Source organism: Pezoporus occidentalis, unplaced genomic scaffold, assembly GCF_034315485.1.
Source record: "Pezoporus occidentalis ecotype Australia unplaced genomic scaffold, CSIRO_AGI_Poc_V1 ctg97, whole genome shotgun sequence".
Lineage (NCBI taxonomy): Eukaryota > Metazoa > Chordata > Aves > Psittaciformes > Psittacidae > Pezoporus > Pezoporus occidentalis.
In genome coordinates this window covers 2,205,397-2,231,724 of record NW_026916336.1, presented here as the reverse complement: position 1 = coordinate 2,231,724, position 26,328 = coordinate 2,205,397, and the positions used below count along the sequence as shown (strand labels likewise).

The window sequence follows — 26,328 nt, the reverse complement described above, 5'->3', positions numbered from 1 at the left end:
CCTTTGGTGATCTTGGAGAGATACATTATCTCACAGATGTCTTATAATACATGTTTTATATATACGTGTAAGGATGGAACTGTCAAAGTTGTTCCTTTTCATCCAAGCTGAAAGTATTGATTATGATTCAGTTTTTAGAAAATCCTCCCTGTTAAATCAAGGGCGAGTGGAAAGTCCCCATAGAAATTGTTGCATACGTGTCACCAGCCCGATGTACTGAGTAGAGCTTATCTAGACTGGGCTGCTTACTGAAGTTATGATGAAGTTTAGGAAGTATATCTTGTCTGTATTCTGATATCCATAGTGTCTTGGAGAAGGATTTCACCTTGCGTCAGTACTAGTATATTGTCAAAGACTGGGTACTGTGAGAGCTTGATGTTTATCCCAAAGCAGAAAATGTAATAAGAAACCATTTTTTTTTTGCCTTTGTCATGTGAGAAAATGATTTGAACTGGATTTAGAGGATGTGAGAAAGGAAATTGAAACAGTTTTCAAGCTCACATTGGAGCTGAGAAACCACTGCAGTGTTTCTGACTGTATCACTGACAGAGGCAGCACTTGATGATCCAGCCTCTTTGCAAAACTCTCTAATTCTCCCTCATGTTTTATAGAGAGAGAATGTTCTCCACATTAAAATGCACTTACCTTTCAAAGGTCAGACAGGACAGTCCATGAACAGAATGTGTGTTGTAGTTAAGATAAGCAAAAGGTGGAATTTAGTACATGCACTTTGATGAAAAGAACCCTGCTAGTATAAAGCAGGGTGTTGGGAGGAAGCAATACTAAACAAGCTACAGTTGTTTTTTAAATCGTGATAGTTGAATTTTCTTTTTGAGAATAACCAGTTGGCATTTTAGGTTGGTGCTCCTTTGCTATGGTTATGCTTTCTGTATAATAGATATAACCAAGTACACTAACCCAAAATTGTTAGGTATCTAGGTCCAGAGAAGGAGACAGTATGGTTCACTTAGTCTGACTGTTCATTAGAAAAAACTTGATCAGGTAATTCCATGAAGCCTGGTGAGGCTGAAATCGTATGCTCATTTTGGTTCACTCAGTGTATTTTAAAATACAGTGGTGGTGTTTCTTATCACAGGGATTTCACAGGTATTTCTGTATAATAAATAAAAGAAATCTAAATTAAATTGTTTTCACTGTGCTCCTGTAGATGATTTTACAAGTAGATTGGACCTGCTTAAATTAGATATGTTAATGATATACATGAGTGATTTTCACCTTGAAGGTTGCAGTAGAGTTTTTCATACTTAATGTGCACTTAAATAGAGTTACATCTTGATGCTGAATATGCATGTTTGGTTGGGTTTTAATTAGTAATGAGTCTAAGGCTGCTTTGGGTTTCCAGGTACTTCCTTTTGTAGCTGTAAAGCCACAATGTTAATTTTTTAATTGTTTTGGGGATGTATGTGATATGTTGCTCTGAGCTGTGGTTATTAATTGACAGTTGAGTTACACTATGATGGCACTTAAAATGCACAACGTGTATTTCTGAAAGCAGTCGTTGCTATAGCAACTTTCTAGTAGGTCACTGGCGGTGTTGTCTGAGTGTGTATGATTTGGTGGTTAATGCAGACTAATACTGATAGAAAAATGAGAAATGTGAGAGTGAGGAAGAAGGTAGCCCTTCCCCCTCCTTGTCCTCTCCCCTCAAAAACAGGGCAAGGTTATTTAGTGGAGAAAATGCTTACTTAGAATACTGCATGTGTTGGCAAGAAACTGGCTATCATCTGCTATAATTAGATGTTTTCTTTTATTTATGCAAAGATTAAAAAGACCCTAAAGCACAGATTGCCTTAATCTCATTCTGCTTTTCTTTGACATGTTTAGAGTTTGGTTAGGAAAGGAATGCACATTCAATTAATCCAGAAGTATGTATGGAGCATGACGATCTGTTTTTGAAGTGAAAGTAGATCTGTATTGTATGCTGGAAGTGAAAAATTGGAGAAGATGCTTCTTTTTCTTCATTTTTAAGACCTTTCAGCCAGATACAAAGCATTTCCATAGCAATTTAGGCCCATCTAAGTCTTATGGTCCCATTCTGCCCTGCCCGCACCCATCTCTTCCCTAGCACTAGTCCTGTGCTTGTGTGAGCAAGGGGAGAGCGGTCCAGGGAGCTGATCCAGATAAAACAACTTGAAAACAATTTCAGAATTGCTAGGTGATTTCTTAAATTGTGTTAATGGGCAGAGAGCCACCTGCCAGTACAACTACAGGAGGGAGGAACCACAGTACCTGCAGTTCAGGTCAGTGTACTTGGGTGGTGGTGACTTCTGGTTTTAGTTTGCTCTGAAACTTCACCAGAAGTACTGTACAGAGGACTCTTTCCCGAAGTCTTATTTTTCTTTGAAATAGTTATCTTTGGATTTTGTTTGTGTTTGTGTTTTTTTTTTTTGTTTTTTTTTTTTGGGGGGGGGGGGGTGGTGGGGGTGGTGGTGTTTTTTTTAATTATTATTATTATTTTTTAGGTTTAATTTTTTTTTTTTATTGCTCTGATTAGAGAGCATTTGTATATCTCTTTTAGAGTGTTCAACCTGTAGCCAGGCCATTACTTTTCAGTCTTGGAAAGATACTAGAAAAATTAATGATTTAAGGTGATACGTTCTGGTTTGTGATTAATGAAAATAATGTCAAATGTAGCAAGTGCTTTACCCCACTGTAATCCAGTAGATTTTTCTCAAATTACAGTGTTACTGGGTTTTGTGGTTGTTTGGGGTTGTTTTTTGTACGTATAATAATGGGAATTTTATTTTCTGTTGACTCTCTTGTTCTCCAAAAGAAATGGCAAGCTGTGCTGCATTTGCAGTTGAATCAGTATGGAGAATTGTTCTGCTTGTCTGGATGGGAGCAGTGAGAGATCATGATAAGGAGTGGAGGGGGGCAGTAGTGCTTGAGCTGCTTGCTGCTTTCTCTTTTCCAGTGTCTCCTGTCTCTCCATTCACTGCTTTGCTGATGGCCAGGTCAGTATCAAAGCTGCTGTAATGGAAGGCACAGTAACATGTGGCCAGGAGTAAGAGCAAAGAGTGGGAACTACATTTTTGGCAACAGCAACCAATAAGATTGCAACAATAAGATGACATTGCATGAAATGTCATCCCAAGACTCTACTGAAAAAGAAAGTACCTGTTTCATATTGTTTTTTTGGGGTTCCCCACCCCTCCCACCCCACCCCAGATACGTAGTCATGTTTTCTGTGTTAATTTAAACCCCGGGGAAAGAAAAAAAGAACAACTTCCTTGATGTTTTTGTTTAGTATTTAAATGATTGTTGAATGCTTTACTAAATGTACTCCTGTATCCTGTGTAGTCTGGGAATGCTTGCTCCAGCTTTGCCTCAAGGGTGAAGATAATACTTAGAGATTAATGTTTAAATTTATTTTAATAATTTGTAGGGACATGGATGTAGAAGCAGGTACAAGAGAAATGAAATCTTGTATCTTCCTTGTGTTCTCAATAAGGAAATGTTCCCTTATTTAACTCCTGGGGTTACAGTTTTAATTTAGAACTTGTTTGTCTCTCATGGGAGTTGAGAATCTGTTTAAAGAAATGCTTCAAAATATTCCCACTCTTGCTCTTACAGGCTGACAGTTTCAAATATCCATTACTGTATGTAGTTTCATTTTATGTAACTGTAAAAGATGTGAAAATCCTCTTCCTACCTTTCCAAAGTGCAGAAGAAAGTGTCTGCAAATTCTGCCATTATTAGGACTGTATGGTCTGACCCTTCTATGCAAAGACAAAAGCCAAGAAGTGTTACAGGGGAGAATAACCTCTTGAGTATTTCCTCTCTCATGGACAGCCTCAGCTTCTGGTGATGGCAGTTTCTGTCTTCCAGAACTTGTGTTAAGTTTCACTCAATTTTACCAGCAGTGTTTTGAGAACTGTGTTTTTCCTATTTTCAGTGTCTTGTATTCAGTGTTAAGAGGTAAGGCGATTCTTTTCTCTTCTCTTCTCTTCTCTTCTCTTCTCTTCTAGGGAAGAGGGGTGTTTTCTTCTCTTACCTGTTAATTTTTCTTTTCAGTCTGTCATTTACCAGGAAGAGATTTGTAAGGCTGTTGTATATCTAAGCAGAAGGTTGGTATTAGCAGGCCTGTTAGAAACCATCATTGTAACTAAGCAGAGAACTCCATGAGCAGCAAATGATTTTCTGTTCAGTTGTTGAAGGTAGCATGATACATGCTCTGAACCTTAATTTTGCCACTCTTCCCCGGAACAGAGACATGACTTTCCACAGACTTGGAAACCAGCCAGGTATCCCTAAACCCCAACACCTTTTTGAACAAGCTTTGGTTGTGTCAGGGTAGCCTCAGGATTCTAAGTTGTTCCTCTTGTTGGGTCCCTTGGAGATGTTGGTTTGTACAGAATGGCTCCTGTAGATAGATTCCTGAGGTCATCTGTCAGCCTCTTTTCTGTGAGGCATCTCACTGCAGCTACCCTGTATTTCTAGTCTGGTGGGAGTTAATCCTTGATTTCCCTTCTTGGTTCACAGTTGAGGTTAGCTGTCTGTAGGGATTGGGGCAGGGAGGGAGGTTTGGTTGCTTTTCTTTTTCCCATGGGAGCCAAAAGGGTTACTGTTTGGGTTGCTGGGAAAGCCCATGTTCTACCTTTCTGGTACCACATGGTTTCCACTCTGATTGGGTATCTTTAGAAGAATAAAGCATTCTGCCAGTTCATGCTGGAACTCATGATGGCTTCATTACAACATCATGGAGCACCTTTCATCTGATGGCAACCTTTCCAAGTGAGACCTCTTCTTTCTTCTGTGTCTTTTTTAAGTGGTCCATTTTTGCTAAGTGTTATCTAAGCTGTTTCATTAATCCCAACACCTACATTAGTCCAGTGAACTGTTTTGGTAAATATCTTCCAGATCAAAAATTCTTCATTGTCCAGGAGGAAGGATTGCTGCCAGTGTTACTGGGAGAAAACACTTTTGACTAGGCTTTAAAGCACGCAGGACGTGAGCACTAAAATGAGTGATGCCTGCTTGGACACAAGTCAGCCTTTTTCTGTTTTTTATCATTTGCTTGTCTGAGTGACTGTTCAGGAGTAAAAAAAAAAGTGTCCCGTATTTCTGTAAGCAATACAACATACAGGTTTGTTGTTTTTTAAAGCATAGAATGTTTGGGTTGGAAGGGACCTTAAAGCTCATCCAGTTCCAACCCCCTGCCATGGGCAGGGACACCTTCCACTAGAGCAGGGTGCTCCAGGCCCCAACCAGTCTGGTCTTGAACATGTCCTTGTAAAATGTCCTTCTGCCTTGTAAAAAGCACCAGTATTTGCAATTTACAGTGTGGATATCCGCTTAGTGGTAGCTTTTCAGTTTGAGTTGATTTTCAGAACTTATCTTTTGAGGTACCTGTACTTATGGCCAATCTGTTTGCATTTGGCAACACATTCAGAAATTGCCAATTTCTGAAGGTCGAACAGCCAGATTGGATGTGCAGTCCTTGGGAAATGAAGCTGAATCAGCTTTTTGTCCAACTCATTGGTTGGCTTCTCTGTTCTTGCTTCTTCTCTTTGTATTTCAGATAATGCTTACCTGATTTTTCAGTTTGTCCAGTTTGGAACTGGGCTTTCAACTGGTTTCACACAGTGGGATTTATCTTCTTCCATTTGTACAGTCATCATTCTTGTTATCTGGAGCAATTAACAGCTAGTAAAAGAGATATTATATTTTTCAAGCATTTTTTCCCAAGAAAGTTTTAATGGATTTATTTTGGTGTCTAAGACATTTTTAAACAGCAAAGAATAGACAGTTTCACCCCCTTACTGATTCTTCCTAGGGTTGTTGACTAACCAGGTTCATTCAGCACTGAATGATAAAGCTTTTTTTCAGGATTATTCTCTGAGCTAAAGTAAATCTTGTTGCCAGGTGCTAATCTGTTTTTTCCCCAGTGATATTGACTATTGCAGAACTATTTCCAATTTTATGTAGTACTTGATAATGACTTCTTTCCTGTTTATTCTTACGGTTTCATTGATTTCTTGTGAATGATGTGTCAGGGAAGTCATTAGGGAACGCTGGTGGGTAGCCAACCCTGTTTAGTTTAATTTCTTGAGTTGTTAGATTTCATTTTTTTCCCTCACGTCAGAATCCACATCAGGAAAGGCTTACAGGTACAGGTAATGTATTGGTTTTAAGTCAGTTGACATGGCTGTGAAAAAGCAGACAAGCTTTCGGGATCAAACGCCTTTAGCCTGAAATAAAATCAGAAGCTCAGTACAGGTATAGAGCAATTAATTGCTGTGAGCTCTGCTGCTGTGGGGGAGAATACTGAAATTTGTATTGCCTGGGGGGGCAGAGAGATTAGTTCCCTCCATCCCTATAATTTATGTGTAATAAACCCACTTTCCCTCTGAGTCAGTTATTTTAAATGATTGTGAATTTTAAATTCCCAGCCATGTGCTTTCCTAAGTCTTTAGGATCAGGAGTGGGAAATTCAGAAATGAAATGGTTTTGCTCTGTGAAGTCTTCTGATGGTAAATCATTATTTCAGTGTCTGTTGCTAGTCCTGATGTTGGTTTTCACCTGTGTAGTTTTAGGGATGTCATTTTAGGGCTTTGGTGAATTATGTTAATCTGGGGTCTGTGTGGATCTTGGGCTTGAATTTTGATTGCAGTGTGAGGCATTTGTGGTCACTGGGGAAACATGTTTGCAAGGGTTTTTGTTTTTATCTCCAACATGGTTACATGTGTCCACTGGAAAAATATGCTTCTCCTCACAAGTTTATTGTGGTGGTCGTGTTGTTTTAAGATTGATGGATGAGGGGAAGGTATACTTTTCTAGTAGAAGTTTTAACTGTATAGCTGATATATAGTCATAATCTGGCATTTGTAATGCAGTAGTGGCTGTTAGAATACATTTCAGCTGTGCTTGTTCAAAATGTTGATGTAGTTTTGTGGTTCTTGATGTGCTGCTTAGACATTATGGCTTGTTTGAATATCCTGTTCCCCCTGGCTTTCTGACAGTAGGTGTTGTTGGTCTGGTGAGCAAGAGATGGATATCAGTGTAAACTCTGGGAACAGTTTGGTAGAAAAGAGTTTGCTTGGTATCACAAACTGGATAACTTTGAAAGACTACAAGTTTTCAGACTAAGAAAATAGATGTCATCTGAATGTTTTTAGTAAATGAATAGGCTTGCTTATACCATTTTAGAATCTCTTCCCTTAAGTAAGCTCATGATGATTTCAGCATATTTATTGGTCTGATCCACTGCCATTATTTAGAACTGGGGCAGTGTCAGGATGAAATGGCGGTATTTAGGAGCTTGTAGTTTCTGGAGTTAAATGTTCTTATAAGTTCTTAAAAAGAAAGAAAGAGGTATCACAGAATGAGAAATTTGAGATTGACTTAATGCATTTGTGGTAGCATTGGTGGCTTTAATGGAGGGATGATTTAAATTGTATAGTTTATAGGTAGTTTAATTTGTCTTGAAGATAACAGGCTTACTGGGTACTAAAGAAAGAAATTCTTCAACGCTTTGTGATGGGTTTTGTTCTATTGTATTTGGATTACAGACCTGCCAGGCTTCTCAGTCTTGGGGAGCATATAGAAAAGTTCCTAGAGTAGGAGAATAGGGTTGCTTAGTTTCTGGGAAGAGAGCTTGAAACAAGTTTTAAGGTGAAAGGAAACAAGTCAGAGTTGCCAGCTTGTTTTGCTGTTTGTCAGGGCTTGAGATTACTTACAGTTCTCTTTTTGGTATCTAGGACATGTTGGGATTTAAGAGTTGGATGATTTTCCCTAGAAGACTGTAGCTGTAAATTGTTTCAGGAGAGGGATTGCAGGATTGTAGTGGTGCAAGACATAGGTGGTATGGGGTTGTATTTTCTTAGGAAATTGCTGGGGTTGGGAGTTAGGCTTTGATTCTGTAGTTGAGAGATACAGATATATTTATTTCTATCTAATGACTTTATTGACTAACTTAATCGTTTTTGTCTGTCTCTGCTAATTTTTTTGGCTCTTGTTCAGTTTGCACAAATACGTTTTAGGAGCTTACCAGGAATTTGTAATTTAGGTACTTTGGTTAATGGATAGAGGAAGAATACGTAAATTACTCCCTCACCGTGGTACACTACTACTGTGTTCTGCCGATACTCCAGCGGAGTGTCAAGAATCAAGTCAGAAAATACGTTCTTTTGTGATAAGGCACATGTGTGTTTTATTCATTTATTTTTAGGTTTTATGATTTACAGAGTTATTTGGGTTACCAGGGAAAGGAAAGCGGCTTTCTTGTGATTCCTGTTGGAATTTATTCCTGTTTAAGTGAAAAGCATCAGTGGAATCCCTAATGATAGTACAAGTTAAAAATGGTTACTAAAAGCAAGGGTATTTAGATTGCCTTACTGCAGAAAGACAGCAATATGCTACTTAGAGTAATGCCTACTGGATATTTTCTAATCCCTTTATTAAATGCAACCTCTCTTCTAAGGAGCTCAAAACATGTGAGATTCAATAATTTAAAAAACCCTCACATAGCCATTGCACACACAAAGATTGTGTTTGACTGAAAAAGGAACCTTAGTGAAACAGATGCCAATTAGCTTCATCAGACTGAGGGTTTAAGTGAATCTCCGGCCTCTTAATAGAGGGGCAATAGTATGGGAATCCATAGGTTTTTCCTCATGAGCATTGCTCAAGTCCCTGGACTAGATAAAACTGGTTCTTACAGGTCTTCCAGTTCGTGGACTGATAGCATTGAAAAACTCTTCTGGTCTAAAACTTTGTAAGAGTTATCTCTGGAGTAGGTATGAGTAGAGACTTCCAATACCCCCATCACACCTAGATGATGTCCAGAAGTCTTTGCTGTTTGAGGGACTTGGATCATGGTATCTTTGTAAGGACAAGGATCTTGACAAGTCTAACAATTAGGAAATTGGTGCAGCTGCTTCCCAAACCTTGGAGCCCAAGACACGTGGGTTTCTGAATGAGCAGTTTTCAGTGGCAGCAGTGCTTTAACATGGGCCTTCAATGCTGCCTTCTTCTGAAGAACCATTATGCCTTCATATTCTTTTGAGGGTAGGGTAATAAAGGAGCCTGTCAGGAAAATTGGTTATTATGCTTTAGAGTGGTCCTACAGTTACATCTACTTGATACATGCAAGAGTCTCTATATTAACAATTAAATATACTTTCTGTTAGCAGGTGCTTGAACTTAAAGAAGTTGTTCTTTAGTGGCCTTACTTTCCTAAAGCCTTTATGCACATTCCCCCCCCCAAGTTCATATGATATCAGAATTAGTCACTTCCCAGAGTGTTTAATTTCTGTGTAACTTCAAAATGCAGTTTTCTTCGATAATCTGGACAAAATGTTTTGCAGTTCCTCTTGACTTTTATCATCAATGTCCCATATGAGGGGATAAAAAAAGGAAGAGAAAACAAAGAAACAAATGCCCAAAGAACAAACCCCTGAATCATTCTGAGAGGTTTTTTCCCTTTATTCCAACATTCTGCATGTCAGGCTTTGCTTCTTTTTGTGAAAATTGGTTTTATTGTTGGCAATTTTCCAGATGCAATGAATAATAGAACACCAGATGTCCACTGCCAAGGAAAATTACAGATGAGTAAACACTTTTCTGAGGTAGCATAAAAATCTATTAACGCTTCTTCTAGCATGCCTGCAGACTGAACGCTCTTGGCCTGCTGTGCTTTGTGCTGTACAGAGATGAAAATCCAAAGCCTGTGTGACCATCTAAATGTGTTTGACTGCACAGGGATTCCTTCCTTCCTCTAGGTGTGGATTATTTTGCAGAAACAAGCAGTCACTTGCTGAAGTGCTGGAGTGTGAATTTAATAACTGGATTTAATTTTAATTATTGTCACACATGGATTTGATTGAGGGCAAAGTCCTAGAAACATTAGAAGAAATGGGGGGATAAGCACGGATGTCAAGAGTTCATCTAGTTCTCACCCTTTCCCCTCCAGCAGGCACAGTTACACCATATTTTCAGACCCAAAGCAGGCTGAACTACCGAAACTTTGTCTGTGTTCTACCACAGACTTTTGCTTGTTGTTACACCTGACAAGTGTGACCCATCTATTTGGGAAAATAAAAAAATCTTCAGTGGTGGATACTTGACATTTGTTTGAGCAAACTCTTGGAGTGCTTCACTAGTCCTTGTCAACTTTATCTCAGTGCCTTACCTGAGTTTTCCTTCCTCCAGTTTAAACCCATTACTTTTCCTGTTCTGACAGACTAAGAGTTTAATTCTCCTCCTCCTGCCTTTGCAGCAGTTGTTGCATATTGAAAAACAAGTCATCTCCCTTCAGTCTTGTCTGTGTCCAGCTGTGCTCTCCTATTGCTTTTCTGCACACAGATCTTTCTGAGCCTTCTGGAACCCTTGCTTGGCCCACTAAAATTAACTATGGAGAACCTTGAAAGTTTAACGCTGTTTTACTAGGAAATAACTGAACAGGATGGTTCTTTTTTAGGGAAGGATTTCGTTGTCTTGATAACTTGTAAAAGTTTATGCTAAGTATGGTGAACACTTATGCTGCCTCTGCTCAGCTTTTGTGAGACACCCCTCTGCAGTCCTGCTGCCAGCTCTGGGGGCCACAGTACAAGAGGGACATGGAGCTGTTGGAGTGAATCCAGAGGAGGCCATGGCAGGGGGCTGGAACCAGATAATCTTTAAGATCCCTTCTAACCCAAACCGTATGATTCTGTGGGTATTCAGTATTTTGCAAGTTTTCATTGATTGCTCAGTCTTTGGAGGATAACGCCAGGGTTTCTGTGACAGGCAAAATTTCTCTTGACTTTAAAATTTTGTCCCATGGGCTTTTTTTTGTGACTCTCAATGCTTTTGCATTGTCTTAAAAAGATGAATGACTTTATCTTCTCAAGACTCCTTCTGAGTCTTGGAAATACAACTGCAGAGAACCAAAAGACTTTGAGGATCCATCTCTTCATGCTCACAGTTTAAAGATAGTAGAACCTAGCTTTCTAGAGCCCTTTTTGTTATGTGCATTTTATGTTTAAAGCAGGTGAGGTAGAAGGCTGGTAGATCACTGATGTTATTCTAATAGACAGATGGCAAGGAGCAAGTTGTTAATTTAGACCTTAATTATCCAGATTGTGGACTGGCATTAGAACTCAGTGCCTTAACTTTTAGTCTTGTGCAGTAAGTCCATAATTACTTGCCTTATGAGTGATGGAGTGCCCATAGCCCCCAGTGATCTCAGTCACATTTGTCAATGCTTAGTGCTGCAGAAAATCAGGTCAAGTGTCTCACTGGGTGTCCACAGAGCGAGGAGCAGTTATGTCTGAAGTGCCTGTAAGAATAACAAGGGGAAAGCAAGCTTGTTTTTACATGCTCAGTCCATCGTTTTTTTTTTAATTAAAATAATTACAAATGGAAAACCATAAAGTTTCTGGTTTTGAGCAAGCCACATCTACAGGCAATCTTTGCACAAAGCATTTGATCAGTATCTTTAGATATTAGCCTTGCTAGGCATTATAGTAAAGCAGTATGATAATACAGTTTAAAATGATTGAAGTAAACACTGAAGATGATCAAACAAAATTGTCGTAGCGATGTGTGACATTTGAATCAGCTATGCTATTATAGCCATGGTTAAAAGATTGTATCGGCTTTCCTGTGTAATCTCGGTGTCATTGCCTCAGCACAGACGTGCTCAGCGTGGGAATTAGCTACTACCTTTTGGAAATAGTAGCAGAAGATAGAGAAAAACTGATTGGTTTTGGCACTAAACACATTTTTAGAGACAGAAAACTAAGAATAGAAATGAGGTAGTATGACTTGGAGTTTTTTGTCATTTAAATGTTTTATGCCCAGCTCTGCAAGAAGTGATTTGTATAACCTTTCAGTGTGAAGGTCTTGCATTCGTAATTGTGAAGAGCACAGAATTACATTGTACACTAGAAAGTGAGACTTCAGATTATTTTTCTGGCTGACTGGCTAGGACCTTTCTAGGCTAAATGTATTTGGTCAGAGGAAGCAGCAGCAGCTGTTTTGCCTGTAGAGTCAGTTCTGCATGTTGGTGCAACAGTAGAGCGCATCTGAGGAGACAACTGAAGTTGAAAGGAAGGTTAAATGAACAGCTAGGGGTTGTCACAACATAATTCTTGTTCCCACATGTATGTGTAACATGTCTGGAAATACTGGGGGGGGGGAAGAAGCTTTGATCAGTGATAGTGGTCATCTACTAAATGCTTTAATTTTTTATGCAGTCTTGCTTTGTTATTCTTTGCCTTACATTTTTCTTGTATTACATACATTACCTCCATGAGCTCACTGCCCTTTATTTTGTTTACGTATTAATTTCCTATTGATACTTTCTGAGGAAAAACCAAGCGTCCAGCTTGCTGTTCTGGTAACTCCATTCTGAAAGACCCCTAGCCAAAACGTACGCCGCACTGTTCAGAATTCTCCCTTTACTCCGAAACAACATATGCCCATGTCTCTCTGGTACTGGGAGCCCAGCACTGAACACAACACTCCAAGTATGTCTCATCAGCTCTAAGAAAAGGGGAAGGATCACCCCCTTCAGTGTGCTGGCAGGACTGTGCCTAAAGCAGCCCAGGACATGCTGTAGGCTTTGTAGCAAGGGTGCATTGGTGGCTTATGTTCTAGTGGTTGTCTGCTAGGTTTCTCAGGAAAGCTGCTTTCCAGGTGGCTGGACCCAAACCTGTGCGTGGGGTTGTTCCTCCCCAGGTGCAGGAATGTTCCCTTTATTGAACTTGCTGTGATTCCTGTTTGTCGATTGCTCCAGCTTGTCCAGGTCCACCTGAACAGCAACACAAACATCCGGTGTATATATCAACTCTCCCAGGTTTTTTTGATGTGCCTTTGCAGGTTGGGAGCTGCAGGTCCTACTGGGTATTAAGTGGGTAACAGCAACAGCAGATACACATCTGGGTGAGGGATGTGCAGTAATAATAATATGTTGGGTATGATTTGAAGGATGTAGCCAATGCAGCATTGCCATGCTATGCTAACCTGGTTGTTCCTAATATTACTTCCTTTTGTCGTGGTTAGACTGGATTAAAAACATATATCACGTATCAGCAGAGCCTGCTATGTACTTTTAAGTCTTGAAGGAACTCACTAATTCTTAATGTTAGTTTTTCTATCACTTTGACTTTCAATATTGTTCTAAATGCTAAAATGTGATGATGTGCAATATATTTATATATATATATACACAGCACGATGTTTGTAGTTCTCAAATTTCCTTTGAGCCATGATGGGATGGAGAAATATACTGCTTTATCTTTTTTCAACTTGCAAGAAAAGACATAGCATGGAGTACCAAGGGAGAAAGCAAAGTAATTTTAAGTGGAAAATGAAGTTATGGCACACAGGCATTACCAATTACAGAGCAGAAGTTGTAGCTGTTAGTGTGAGGCATTGTTTGAATAGATTTTGCACTCTATATGGGAAAAGGTTACTTGGTCAACAAGGAAAGGATCTTGAACTGGGAGTCAGTCAACTACCAGTTATCTTTTACTTTCTATATCTTCTAGGCAATGGAATTAATAGTGCTTACTGCTAAATTTAGTAGGTTTTTTTGCTTGGTTTTGTTTGTTCCATTTTAAGTTTTGGTTTGAGCTTTTTAAAGTGTAGGTTTACAAGGTGCGTAGTTTATAATAAGGTTAGTTGACCTCTATTTGCTTGTTGCTACCAGGTGGTTGCTTGCACCAACTCTGTGAGGTTTTAGGGCTTATGTCAGTCTTTTCATTTGTTTGTTGTTTGGCTCAAATGGGTGAATTACTTCAGCACCAGAGAGGCAAATAAACAATCTAAAGGTTACAAAAAATATAGGGAGCTTTTCATGTTAGTAGAAATAGAGAAAATATTGATGGAATGCGTAATTGGATTCGTTGTTATAAAATTGTAGAGCTTTTCTTGAAGCTAAACTCATTATGAGATACTTATTCAAGAAAAAGTTTCGTAAAACTGGCAACTTACTTGGAAAGGCTTTGTTTTTAAAGAAGCAGTTTTATACAAGTCATTATATCTGCCCTGATTGTTTTGCAGGTTAAGGAAAAAAGAGCAAAAAAAAAGAAATATTTACTTGTTTTCCCACTGCATGTGTCAACTGAGTGGTGTCTTCCATTGCCCGCTTTGTATTCTTCTTTTGGTCATTTTTAACTATGCTAGCATAAATATATGTCATCTTGAAATACAGATGTGCAGGCTTAAAAAGCTGCAGTCATGCTAAGGTCATTAACATTGGGATCGAATGAAAACATCAGATTTCTGTTTTTAAACTCCTAAAATAGAAGCAGTTGACTGCAAGTTGAAGGACTTGTTCAAGTATATTGTGTTTATTATGGTTTAAATAAGCCAAAATGCTGAAGAAAGGTTTCCTCCCCCTACTTTTCTCTTATCCAGGGTAAAGGTGGCAAAATAGGAATCTGTCTCAAGCTTTCAAGGTTTTTTATCAATGGCTTTATCTCAGGCTGAACATGACAGAAAGGAGGAGAGTTTGGTTTTCCTGTTTATAAGAATGTTCTCTTTAAGAAACAGGTATTTCTTTTATTAAAACTGGAAGAAAAATGTGAAGGCTCACATTTGTGTATTCCATAAGGACCAGTGATTTTTCCACAGTTGTCAAATTTAATTTAATTGCACGACTGAATTGAGAACACTGTTGCAAGCACATACAGATTTCCATTAGTCACTATAGTGTCTTATTTTATTTCCAAACCAGGAATTGTGTGCAGGATTGTGCTGTTTCTTTTTGTGCCTTTGGCTCTGAGCTGTTCATTTTCTGGCTCATCAGTATTGACAGTTCTTGTATTTTAGCACTCTTCAGCTTAACCCTTGTTAAGTGCCTTTATTAACACAAGACAGTAGAAGGGCAACTTTGTCATCTTCTAGGTGGTCCAGCCTGGACCTAACCACATACAGATGGTTTTTTTTTTCCCAGCGCTATTTTGCAGTTTCCTGTTTAGCACTGGGACTATGAGAAAATAGCAAATGACCTTGCAGTTCCCTCTGTCAGGTTGGTGTCATGCTGTTACCTCCATGTCAAAGCTGTAGGTCCAGATTCCTTGGATTTTCAGTCACTTCTAAGTGTCCTCCTCCTGGCTTTTTATACCCTTCACTCCATACTTTATTTAGGCCAGAACTTTGCTTTTCAAGTAAGTCCTCTCTGAGCAGGTACTTCCCTAGAGTAGTTGAATGCTACTTGTTACTATATCTGAGCATGCACAGCGCAACAGTTGTGAAAGATAACTAGGTTAACAAAAATAGAAAATAATGGTAAAAAAAGAGATTTCGCATCACAGTTGTGTAGGATGCATTAAACATCTATGGAAAATATCTCACATGACTTAGAGAACCACAGAATCATAGAATGGTTTGGTTTGAAAGAATCGTGAAAGCTCATCCAGTTCCAACCCCCTGCCACAGGCAGAGACACCTTCCACTAGACCAGGTTGCTCCAAGTCCCATCCAGCCTGGCCTTGAACACTGCCAGGTTCAGGTTTTCTTGATCTTATTTCAAAAGCTGTTCTGAAAAGTAAGATTAATGCCCCGTATCCTACTAGAATTAGGTCATCTGAAGATCCAAAGTGGATAGGTTTGCTTTGAGGTCTAGTTAGCATATGCAGCAGGGTATGTGAATGTGTGTGTGTGTGTACAAGAAAAACTTTTTCTTCTGCTTTAAACAAAGGGAAGTATTACAAAAATGTGTACATCTGGTTGTCATGGCAGGAGGAAAAAATACTTGAAGAGGCTTGATCAAAAGTTTTCTTCTTCTAGTTCAGGATTTCATTAAATATTATTCTTACGTTTTACCTAAACATTGTGTTAGTGTTCTATGACCATCAGAATGCACATTGTTCCACTTGTGGTAAACCTTTCCAGAGATCTGAATGTTCCCTTTTTTACTTGGTATAGGAAATCATCTCAAATTTAATTTAGCTACTTTTGTTTATGATGAAGTCTTTCAAGTGTCTGAAATGAGTGCTTTATGTTGTTGAATGGGCATGTCATTCCTATGTTAAGAGTAATTTTGCATCCTTCAAAATAGAGTAATCACCAGTGTCTCTAATGAAGAAATACTGTTATGGAAATCAGTTATGGAAATATAGCTCAAATAGCCTGTCACATAACTTTTTTTGTTCATGAAGAACTCAGTCTACCTTGTGTCTTACAGTGAAACAGGAGAACTTTTACACCAACCTGGTGTACCAGCTGTGGAAAGTGACCCTCTTTAAACCATTAACGCCAGAGTGATACTTTTAAGTAAACTTATCTTTTGTTAACATTTGTTTTGCTACCAAGTGGCTTGATAATGATACAGTAGAAAAAATGGCCAGTGAGATGGCAGTATAAAGTGAAAACTTTAAATTCATCGAGGATTTGTTTTTATATACACTGTAAGTAAAACTTTTGTGTGGTAGCACAAAATAAGTCCTAGAAGAACTGGTTGTTTGCATCTGTGAGTCTAATTGGGACTGTTATAACCAGTGGCAAAAAAGTCTGTTCACGCTGTATGGTTATAGTTTTGGTAAGTAAATACTGATGTGCAGATAGTAGGATGGAAAATAGTACTTCACATGTTGTACTGTTTCAGTTAGACTGGTGTAGTTTTATTTAGAGACTGTATTTGTAGGTTATGTTACCTCCTGGCTTGATTTTCCTGGTGTCTTGTGCAAAGCTACTAGAGCACATTAAAAAAATGCTGCCCATTGAGGGAAATTAAGTATTTAAAAGAGATTTAAAATATCTTGTTTTCAAATTAGGCAGTTAAGTCCTTGGTATTCATTGCCATTGCTCAGCTGCAGTGCTCCCTCCATGCAGCTGTGTGTATTACCCCAGGATCTGTAAAAGGGGAGAAGGAAACAAATCATTTTAGATTTTCCAGAACTTGCATTTTCTGGAAGGAAGTAATGGCAGCTCTAGGTTTTATTGCATCAAAGATCATTGCATGTGTCACATTGTGCTATTATTTAATGGTCAAGTCATGTTTGCTGTCATTAGTCAACTCTTGATTAGTCTTTTGGGTGGTGAGATGTTGCTAGTGGGTGTAGTGGTACCATGGTTGCAGTCTAGATTATTATTTTAACTTACAGCTTTGCTTTCAGGTTAGAATGCTTTCTACTGCAGTTAGACATTTGCACAGCTTCTGACTACTCTGTGACTGAAATTCAGTCACATAAAATTGTGAGCCAGTGAGTCTGATTGAATAGGTGTAGTTCCATTAAAGGAAATGTTATCATCAGTATTATTTTTTACCTGTTTTATTAAAGCCTCTGTGATTTTAGATGCAGACCTTTTGTCTTCTGGATTCAAAACTCGGAAAGGCTGTTTCTCATGAAACCAAGCTTTGGTCTTGCAAGTTTAGTCTGTTGTATGACTGAAAATAAATTCTAGATCATTGCATTCTCTGACTGTTTAGGCTTATATATTTATCTCATTTAAATTTTCTCAGCATTTTGCTTCTGTTTTTACATTAGAGTTACCATAAATGAACATGGGAGGTAATGCAAAATACTTTTTGCAATTAAAATATTAAAAAAGTAAAGTTGCCTAAACAGAATTGTAAAAACTGAAAGCAAGAATAGGATTAAGCTGTCCTGGGGAACATCCATTCTGAATTTCACATGGTTTAATAGTGATGCTACTTCAAAATTGACCTTTTTTGTTTATCGTGTTTTTTTTATTCTATGTATGACTACTTTGGAACACATCTAACAGATTTTTTTTCCACTTTTTTACAGACTGGACTTTGACATTCTTTTCATGAAAGAGGTTTCCAAGTAGTTGTCTCTCAATAACTTTGAGAAGAAGTTCTATGTAGCTCTTACTTTCAAGAGTGGTGCAAAAATGATTACTTCAGATTTGCCAGTACTACAGTGAGTATACACTTCTCTCTGTATTTGAAATCTTAAGCTTTAAAAAGGTTGAAGTAAACAGGAAGATGATCATGAAGATAAAGCACAACCTTGAGAGAAGTGCAGATTAGTGTGGCTCTTCCAGGTGTCTTTTGTTGAACTGTGTTAAAAAATAAAATACTTACTCTAAAATGTATTATGTATATGCATGGAGATTTATCTTGGTTTGAAAAGTAAAATGAGATCTTTGCCACTTCTATGCTTCTGAATGTTGTGAGATTTCAGAAATGTGTATGGGCTTTAGTCATAATTGACCATGTTTGTATATTCCAGTTGCAGACTGTATTTATTGTGCCAAAAGCTTTTGGCTTCTGCAATTGAAGACAGCCAGTAGTGGCACTAGCATGTTTTGATCTTGCTGGGAAATAGGAGTGGCTTCTACAAATTGGAACATCATTGTGCCTGGATGAAGGGAACTATTCTAAAGAACAGAGTGGAAGTCTGTAATGAGAGGAGCTAGAGCATTCAGCCCTTTATTCAGTAGTTCTCAGAGGGGCACCATCAGCTCCACTGACTGATCCAGCTGTGCCATGTCCTGGGGCTGTTGGAAGCATCCAGAACCCCTGTGTCCTGTGTCTAGCGCAGATTCCACCCTGTGGCCAGCCTGCTGCTGCCACCTGGGCATATAGACCAAAACCATTGGTATGTACTGTTTTTTGCTTGGACTGGACATACGCAAATAGGAATGACAGGGTGTAAGGGACCCTGTTTATCAAGGTCAGGTGGTGTTGCAAAACTAAGATGTTATATCCCTTTATTTGAGAAACTGAACGCTTGGACAATTGTAAAGTTATTTGTCTAACTTTAGTGACAACACGCTCTGTATTGCCATTTTTTCTTATAATTTTAAATTTCATTAAAAAACAAATGCATTCTGCTGTATGTAAGCATATAGCTAAAGACAGGGATGATGGTTAGCACTGATAGGGGAGCATCAGCCTGCAGTGAAGTTCTGGTTTGCTTTGAGAGTAATAGTGGAACAAAATGTTCTCTGTTCAAATTTTCCTGGATGTGCCCCATTGAGGAGGTGAGAGTGTGCTTGTGAAATGTGCAGAAAGCTGGGAGATTTTGTCACAGCAGTGGTAGGAAAGGGGTATTCGTGTTCTGAGTTCAAGAAGCTAGATGGCCGTAAGAAGTGAACGAGATACTGTAGAGTTTAAGGTTAAAAATGGTAACTCTGCCCATCAGCTGAAAAACCTGAGGGACATTAAAGATGTTGGCACATTCTTTAATCAGAAGATGCTTGTGAGCCACCAATATTATGCAATATTAAAAAATGAAAGAAAACATTTATCTTGCTGTTTTCCAGTAGAGCTGGGAATCACTTAATGCCACTGTGTGTAGCGCTGGTGAGATGTCATCATCAATAATATGTATAGTTTGCTTGCTCATAAACAAGGTGAGATCTTTCTTGCTACAAAATTAAAACGACCAGGATTTGCACATAAAGATTCTCAGGCTTTCTTGAGAGCTCAAAACATTGTCTAGTGTGGACAAGGTATCACATAAAGTGGTAACTGCTGTTTCAGTAGGTCGCAGCCAGACTTCTATTAGAAAGGAGTCTGGCCAAGGGTGCAAAAATCTGAAGCAGTCTTTGGTTTAGGGGTATAAGCTTCACACATTTAGATCTGGGAAGCCACAATATGGTTCCACACAGAGAAAGCCAAGGTTTTGTTTCTAGTTCTTAAATAAGCAGCTTTGAAGGATTATTATATATAATGTACCATTCAGGTGCCTTATTTCTACTTTTTCATAATGTTTTCTAATCTTTTTGCCTATCCGCTTTAAATACAGGGTCCTTAAGTCAAATTGATACATTAATGTACTTTTCTTAGGACCATATAAAATATTCCCTTCCGATTTCTTCTTCACTGAGGGAATATTGAACTTTCTGGATTCATAGAAGTGGCTTCAGAATGCAGTGGAGGCAAGATTTCATTTACTGGTGTTTCAGACGTAGGGGAAGAAATCCTCTGGTGTGTTTGGCCTGGGTGACTGACTGTTATGAGTCTTCTCTCAATGGGATGATTCACATTTGCTGTGAGGCATGTTTCTCTCTACATTCTGAAGATCAACCATGAGAGCTGATTCATCCATGATTCATGTGCATTTAGCCGGTTTTCTTCATGAATGCTTTTTATTCACAAGGCTGAACCTGGTGGTACCAATTACTGAATTTATCTCTGCCCAAACCCTGAGCCACCTCAGCAACACCGATAAAAGCTTATAAAAGCATTTTTATTTACAAAGACTAATACATGAAGCAAGGTTTTTGGTGTGGGTGGTTTTTTTTGGGGGGGGTGGGGTGATATAAGCTCTATGGGTAGGGCTTTGTGTAATAGTAGAAGGAAGGCAAACTTGTTTTATTTTGCAGAGGTGGGAATTTGCTCAGAAGCATGCTGTGTTAAATGGCTGCCCAGTAATCTGTTAATTCTTCATTACAATATGATTGGTTTCAATGGCTAGTTATTCTAACTTTGGAATAATATCCAGAGTTTTTAGGTGGGATTCTGGAGTTACTGCCAGTTTTTTAGGGTGCTTTAGCCACCAAAGAAACCAGAAAAAAAAGCAGAGTAAATCTGAACCCATGGAAGGGGTTATTGCCTGTATGCTTTACACTGCTCACCCCAGTCCTGTGTGTCTCCCCCACTCTGCCAAATTCTCTTATGTCTCTATCATGTCAAAGGTGTCTTAAGAGAGGAAAGATTTAACCTTCAGCATCACCACCTCTCCTTTTCTTGGATGAGGCAGGTCTCCGCATTGTTTTCCCCTCCCAGCAGCTTCAGGAAAGATAAATTGTGTCTAAGGCTAAGTTTTTCCCCTCAGGTGACTAGTCACACACACATAAAATAAGGATAGGGTAATTCTGGTCTATTAAGATGTGGATGACTGCCACCTGATAAATTACTTCCTAGCAGTTCTGCAAGATGAGTACAGGAGTGAGGGAGATGGATGCTGGCCAGATGCTCTTCTCAGTGAGTGTTAAAAACCTGACAGCACTGCAGGTAGTTAAGATGTTCTGTACTCCTCCTCTGAGTTCAGAAATAAGGAAAGGGTCATATGTGTGTGTGTACCCAGAGCAACTGTAAGGCTTTGACAGAAGCAAGAAACACTGTGTCCCAAGGCTGCGATGGAAGTGATTCAGATAGAATTCCCTGCTGTTTGAAGTGATATTTATTCTAATGTTAAATCAGCCAAGGACTGTCGGTTGTCTTTGATCCTGGACTCCCTACTCCAAATAGTGTGAAGATTAAAGGAAAATTACTGTCTGATGTTTTCCCTGTACTCCTTACATACTGACACTCTTTGTCAGAAAGACATCTCTTCTGTCTCACATATTGTTTGGGGGAGATTCATCTTGTTTAATTTTAAATGTATATTTGAGCTGCTTGTCTAGATGACCTTACCATCAATGGAGAGAAAAGGAGATTTATAAAACATAAACCACCTGACCAGTTTTGGACACTGACCTTAGTATGAGTTGTGCTGCACCTTAAGGTTTTCTGTTTTCTGCATTGAGTATGTGTCAAATTTAAATTAGATGAATCTCATCCTTAATTAATACTTGTTTACTGAGCCTTTCTCAAAAGGCTTCCAGCAAACCAGAGAAGTTTTAGCAGAAAAATATTAAGGAAGCATGGTTATTGGGTTTAAGACAACAGTCTCTTTAAGACAAAGAGGAGAAGGTGGTTAATAATTAAACTGTTCCTTCCACATGCAGTGTTCCAAAGCAATTGAGGTTCCCAGAACTAAATACACAAACCTCAGTAGGTTTTGCTAGATGTGTATAGAGGCTGTAGCGAAATCAAGTTCTCTGCGGACTGGATGCTTGCAAAATAGTAGTACAGTTTAATTTATTTATATAGCTTTAGTGTTTCAAGGGAAGTGTCTGAGCCATTTGCCTAGGAGGACTGCTGAATCTGGTTTTAATAGAGAAAAATCTTTATCCCGATGATATTAAGGGTGCGGTTTTGTAAGCTAACACAGCTCCAGCATTTCCCCACAAAGGGGGGTATTGCTTAGACCGCACCATGCCTAAATTTTTTCCAGCAAGGATCTGTGTAGAGCAGAGAGAAGCTTATTTTTATTAAAAAGAGCAAGAGAGAACAGCTTTAATTCCTCTACAGCAATAGAAAGCAGCAGATGTTTTCATGGGGTTCCTCCCTTCTGTATTCGAGTTATTTAAATAAAAAAATAACGTTGTGAAGCAATATGCATTTTAGTCAGATGGAGTTGCAATGTAATGGCTGGCCTTTGAGAAAAGGCTGGCTACATCCATTCGCATAGACGCTGTGTTCAGCTGTATTCATTGCATTGCTTTTCACTAGTGTGGGCTATCTTTGATTTGGTTTTAGGCTTTTGACTGTTTATTTTAATTAATAGCCTGATATTGAGTTTTGTAAATTTCATACTTTATGAAGCAGAAAAGCTGCTTGGCTTTGATTTTTATGACAACAAAGCTGCATTTTCGGTATTTTGTGGAGATACTGGTTTGCAAGCGTATAATTTAGGAATTCAGATGTACTTGAATACTGGTTTTTAATCTAGATGCCTGGTTTTCTAGGGTGTTTATAGTATTTAGAGATAATCCATTGAAGTTGCTTTCAGAAAAGGAGATTTATTTATGTTCTACTGCATTCTAGCTTTTGTAGAGGATTCTGTATGCCCCCTTTGTGCTTGCAAGTTGGAAAATAATGTCTTAATATTAGAAATTCATGATAGTTCTGCAGAATTAATTGAGGTAGAGCAAATGCAGAACAATACAGTAATTAGAATCACAGAATGGTTAGGGTTGGAAAGGACCTTAAGATCATCAAGTTCCAACCCCCCTGCCGTGGGCAGGGACACCTCACACTAAATCATGTCACCCAAGGCTCTGTGCAGCCTGGCCTTGAACACTGCCAGGGATGGAGCATTCACAACTTCCCTGGGCAACCCATTCCAGTGCTTCACCATCCTTAGAGTAAAGAACTTATATCCAATCTAAACTTCCCCTGTTTAAGTTTTAACCCATTACCCCTTGTCCTATCATTACAGTCCCTAATGAAGAGTCCCTCTCCAGCATCCTTATAGCCCCCTTCAGATACTGGAAGGCTGCTGTGAGGTCTCCACACAGCCTCCTCTTCTCCAGGCTGAACAGCCCCAACTTTCTCAGCCTATCTTCATACGGGAGGTGCTCCAGTTCCCTGAGACTTGTTCCAAAAGTTCCTTGTCCTTTTGGTTAATTTCAGCAAAGAGAAGTATCAGAACATTCTTGATTCCGATACAGTGATGTTTGTATCTTTAGACATTGTAAATAGCCTTGAGCAAATTTGTGAAGGATTCCTGTTTTATGAAATAAAATCAAAAATCCCAAACAAACAAAACCAAACCCCAAACAATAAACAGTGTGGAAGATCAGTGTGGATCTTGTCTTGCAGGAGCTTTTCCGTTTCTGTAAATCAAATAACTAATGCTGCCTTTTGTATTTGACTCTGTATAAAGTAATGCAATAGGTCTGATTTTCACCTTTCCCTTGCATAAATTTTATAGCAGTTTAACTCCTTTCACTTCAAGTAAATTATGTTTGATTTAAAGAAATCTCTGATTAGAGCTAGACTTGACCCATCCATCTTGGAGTAATCTGGGACATTATTACAGTTACTTTTACCATTTAGAGAGACCTCATGCACTGTGGTCTTGCAAACTAAATATAAAGCACATCATTAACAGGTACGGTTTTGGTTGTGGGTTCTTGGGCAAAATCTAATGCCTCAGAAGATCACTTAGAAACTGAGTTTCTTCAAGCAGCCAGGTCTGTTTTGGAAGCAGAGAAGTACCTGTGCACCTGCCCTGGGGGGAGTGGGTGGTGGAAATTGGGATGCTTTTTTCCCTGCTTAGGATGGTGTTAAAACAGAAATGATTGACAAGTGGTACTGTGGGCTGCTTTGCTACAGTCATTGAGCAATGTCAAGGCTTTATTGTTGTATAAGTGAGAACATTTTTCTAGCTGCAAGAAACACAAATGTCTTCAGACCAAAGTGAGTTTTTTGGTTTGTGCCTCTGCTCAGCATTAACCCTCTCTTTCTTAACAGCTGCTTGATACCATTGTTTTTGAGTGTGACTAAAACCTGGTGTAATCTGAGTGGGAACGTGTGTAATTGTTCTAATGATGTGATAGCTGGATTGGACTACAGTTTGCTCTCTCATGACCGTGAAAGCAGTTTGGAAGTGGTTAATAAGGGTAAAAGAAAGTTGATACTAAGTGAATACATTGTGGGTTGTATATGTTGAGAATGTGCTGTTTAATATAGCCAGTTTTTTAAGTGTAATATGGCTTCAAAAGAAGTTGTTAATTTAAATAACTTCTAGTCTATAAAAATGACATTCTGTCTTATAAAAAGGTAAGGCTTTTTGCCAGGGATAACAATGCTTAGTTCCTTCATTTGCAGAATAAATGTGGCAAGCCTTTTAATACTGACTTTTGGGTTTTTTTTCCTGGCTTAGGACTAAATATTTAATCAGTCAGTTATAGATTACTTGTTGATTTCAAATCATTTTAATTTATCTAGTGTTTTTTCCCCCTTAGGGATTCTACAAATGAAACTACTGCACATTCAGATGCTGGCAGTGAGCTTGAAGAAGCAGAAGTCAAAGGAAAAAGAAAAAGGGGCCGTCCTGGCAGGCCTCCAGTATGTGTAATTTAGTTTTGTTTCGTTATGCATCTATTTAAAATTGACTGCAAACTGTTTTTCATCTAATCATCTTGTGGTCACATAAATAGGCTTTTAATGAGCCCTATGTCAAACTTTATGAAGACTTGTAGTATGAAATATTTATCAGATTGATACACAATGTTTGGAGTGTTTAAAAAGGGACATAAAGTGAGCTCATAATAGCTGTTACTTTTTCTTTTGCTAGCTACTTACGTGAACACTGCTATTTTGTTATTATTGTCATATTACAACATTCTTCCAGACAAGAGAGTAATCTCAGTACGTACGACTGCTGTCTGTTTTGAAAGTGCAGTGGATTTTAAGTGACAAATGACGTTTGAACCATCCTTCTAGTAACCGATAATCTCTTATTGTGAATGGAAGAGTTGCAGCATAGTATTAACTATAAATGCCTCAGAAGGTCTATTAAAACAGTTTAAAAATTGATGTAATTGACATACACTCTGTCCTATTTATGGATTGGGAGCTTCAACCTATTCTTCAGCATAGCACAGCAGATAATACTGCTATCTGCTATTCTTCATTAGTCTTAGCCTATTGCTGGCCCATAAATGGGACCATACAGAAACAATTCTCTGTTAGATGGAGTATTTAAGAAGGCTTTCCCTTTTATTTTTGTTTTATAAAACAGACAATTTATTGGAAACTACAGAAAAAGTTTTGTGTCATGTTGTCATTTTAGGTCTTCGAGGTCATAAGATGTAGCTATTGTGATTGTACCACTTGAAGTACACACTGTGGAATAAGATTTTTGGTGGGAACTTCTGTGTGTTTGTTATTAATGGTTTTGATTCTCCTTGTAGTGTCTATGTGTACATCCCCAGTATGAATGTGCTATATATGTAGCACTAGAAGATTGAAATCCCCTGCCCAAGACGTTCCACCCTAAGTCTAACTCATTAAGCATGGGCTAGTGAGGCTGTAAAAATGGACAGGACAGTGTGTTCCTCTGAAGCATGCTGGCCAGGCTGGTGTAAACTCCTCCTTAGTACTGGTTTTCAATTTACATCACATTTTCTGGACATACTTTGGGAACCAGCATTTTAAATCCTCGTCTTTTCTGGGCACGTTGTCTTCTCTTTTGAAAGCTTTTGAACAGTTTCCTGTGGTGGCATATGTTCATCATACAGACAGATTTGCTCACAAATGTGGATCTTCTTTACGGGAGATTTTAAAGAAGCTTGTAAAGTGAACTGGTCACTCCTTATATAGCTTGTAAGCAAAGGGCAAAACCAGTAATTATCTTAAGAATATCTCATTATTAAATCTATGAGGTTTTGCAGATTTAATAAAAAAAGCCCAAAACAGAGGATGGTGCAACCTGACTGCTACGCCAGGAGGTTTTCAGAGTAGAAGAATTTACGTTAAAGCAACGCTAGTGATATTTTGTACCCACCACACTTTAACTGGAAGGGAAAGGTGAAAGTTAAAAAAGGTGTTTCCCTCTGTTTGAGCTTATTAGAAGGTCCTGTGAAAGTATTCTCTGAAGCACTTTACTGGTCCTGCTATCAAGTTTCTACAGGAGCAATTGCTTACTATGCTTAGAACAACTCCAGGCTCGTTAAATGTATACATGATTGTATGAACATTGATTAATATTCAGAGGAAGTGGCCATTACTTCATACATAAAATGACGGGCTGTGAGCTGACTGTTGATGCTAAGGAGTAAGACCCTTGGGGTTATCCGAGATCATTCTTTGAAAACATCATCTTAATGCTGATTAAGGGTCAA

General features: G+C 38.6%; 1 protein-coding gene across 3 annotated transcripts in view; it reads left to right on the top strand.

Annotated features, from left to right (window-relative positions):
* STAG1 (STAG1 cohesin complex component) overlaps positions 1–26,328 on the top strand; it is a 182,561-nt gene that overhangs the window by 24,099 nt on the left and 132,134 nt on the right. For 2 of the 3 annotated variants that reach the window (XM_062606574.1, XM_062606575.1), the window contains exons 2-3: positions 17,706–17,840; positions 24,448–24,550. In XM_062606574.1, coding sequence (XP_062462558.1) covers positions 17,812–17,840; positions 24,448–24,550 — 132 coding nt within the window. In that variant the 5' untranslated portion in view covers positions 17,706–17,811. Of the gene's footprint in view, positions 1–17,705; positions 17,841–24,447; positions 24,551–26,328 lie in introns of those variants that run through there. The other variant, XM_062606576.1, reaches the window with a different exon arrangement.